This window comes from Cordyceps fumosorosea, assembly GCF_001636725.1.
Source record: "Cordyceps fumosorosea ARSEF 2679 chromosome Unknown scaffold_7, whole genome shotgun sequence".
In the NCBI taxonomy this organism is placed as follows: domain Eukaryota; kingdom Fungi; phylum Ascomycota; class Sordariomycetes; order Hypocreales; family Cordycipitaceae; genus Cordyceps; species Cordyceps fumosorosea.
In genome coordinates this window covers 1,009,096-1,011,122 of record NW_017387307.1, presented here as the reverse complement: position 1 = coordinate 1,011,122, position 2,027 = coordinate 1,009,096, and the positions used below count along the sequence as shown (strand labels likewise).

General features: G+C 50.4%; 1 protein-coding gene across 1 annotated transcript; it reads right to left on the bottom strand.

The window, feature by feature from the left end:
* Positions 1-337: 337 nt before the first annotated feature.
* ISF_03834 (Cys/Met metabolism, pyridoxal phosphate-dependent enzyme) lies at positions 338-1,665 on the bottom strand (the record flags this gene model as incomplete). The annotated part of the gene is made up of 2 exons (XM_018847440.1): positions 338-941; positions 1,010-1,665. The coding sequence occupies 2 exons, from the start codon at positions 1,663-1,665 to the stop codon at positions 338-340; spliced, it is 1,260 nt and encodes a 419-aa protein (XP_018705647.1).
* Between the last annotated feature and the right edge of the window lie 362 nt (positions 1,666-2,027).

Here is a 2,027-nt window from a genome sequence, read left to right as displayed (position 1 = left end):
AAGCACCCATGCCTACTGTACTAGTTTAGAAGCCTGTCATCGACCAACGGTTCATTTTGACAGGAGAAAGAAGATACCGTGCAAGGGTATAATACCTTCTTCGACTGCACTTCGTACTTCAGCCAGAACAAAAGTCGCCCTAGCCGGTGTGTGGGCGCCACTCCGATTCGCTCCCTCGGCTTTGACTCCAACTCATATCCATTCACTCTCTTGTCTCGGAACAGAGACGGCAGGCGATCGACGAGCATCCGCTGCATAATGCGGCTTGCTTTGACAGCTTGTATAGAGAAACCTTGGACTTGTATTAGACGTGGATTGCTTCTAACGAGCCCTAATACTATAATACAGCGAGTGGCTTGCCGTGAAGATAATCCAACATTTTTGCCTCGTCCGCCGCCCGCAACGCTCCTTTGATATGCCCAAGCAACACCTCAGGGTCTTCGAGACCAATGGAAATCCGAATTAGGGTCTCATTCAATCCATGCCCTTTTGCCCATTCCTTTTGTTTCTGCATAACCAACTGCACATAGGGTAGCGCAATAGTAACATTCGCGCCGAAGGAAGGCCCTTTGCATACGGGGAAGTTGTTAAAAAATGCCGACGCCTGTACGGTGTTTTCAAAATCAACACCGAATACGGAGCCGAATCCCGGCTCGAACTCTTCCGTGGCGGGACGCATGAATTTGCAGTAATTCTCTCGGCTCCAGCAGACGCGGGGCGAGTAAATTGCTGTCAGGGCGCTCTTGGGATTAGCAACGTAGGGGAACAGGAAGTCAATCAGATACGCCGCGGTCTTGTTTTGTTGTGTAAAGCGCTCGAGGTAATTGTGGCTATTCAATTCCAGCTGGAGAGCATCCTCTGCGTAGAGGTTGTTCACATGCGTTGCAGCAAAGTGGCCACTGAGCTCCTGGTAATGGGGAAAGTTCGGGTTCAAAGTTACACTGTCAATTCCGGCCCGTTAGTTTCTAAAAATGTATTGAAAAGCTCTAAAAGGGATTCTGAGACTTACCACCCTCCAAGAACATTAGCATAGCCACTGAAATTCTTAGTCAAGGATGTGGCAATAACATCAGCGACATCGGTTACGTCGATATTTGCGGCACTCCCGATTGTGTCGTCCACAACAAAGATGAAATCGTACTTGTCTGCTAAAGCACGCACCCTGTGCATATCTGGTGTTCGCAGGACAGGGTTGTTAGGACACTCACACCATACAGATTGAATCTTGCGGCCCTCTTGAGCTCGACGAATTAGGAGCGATTCCAAATTGTCAATGTCTGTATCAGTGCCGAAGCTGTAAAGCTGATATGGTAGGCCAACCGTCTCAACCATTTTTATAGAGAGCTCATACGGAAAGCCGAGCATGACAATGTCATCCCTTCGCCATCGTAAGAGTGCCTGGTTCACGTGATAGAGCGCGGCCATGCCCGACGCGCTCAGATACACGTCATTGCTGGCCGGCAGGGGCTTGTTGGCATTAATAGGGGCGCGAGACAGCAAGTTGGCTACCCGCTTGCGAAGTGTGTCATAGACGAGCAAACGCTGGGCAGATGGTGCGTCTGGTAGCGGGCCTGCGATAGGCGTTAGCCGGCAGTCGCTGCACTGTAGACACTGCTTTGCCAGTCTCGAGGAGATGCCACGGCCGTTAAGCCTCCAGAACGTCATTTTCTCTTTTTCTACGCTGCGCGGATGCGTAACAGCATAGAGCTGCGGGATACAGGAAAAGTCGACTTCGGACTGGCAAGGTCCCTTGCTGATGTTCACAGCGAAGAGCGATGTATCCGCCTCATCGACGACGGCGCCGTCTGGGTTGAGTGTCTTATCAATAAGAAAAGCTCGGCAGTCTGCTGCGCTGTTGTAATCAGGAAACACAGCAATGCTTTCCGACGATGGGAAATCCCGGAGACACAGGTCGAAAAACTTATTCACGGTTAACTCAGGTTCCAGTGCAGCGGGGGTAGATACATACCTCTCGAACGTATGTGTGCAGAAATGTTCTGGGATAGCCATTTTGTAGAGCATTTGTT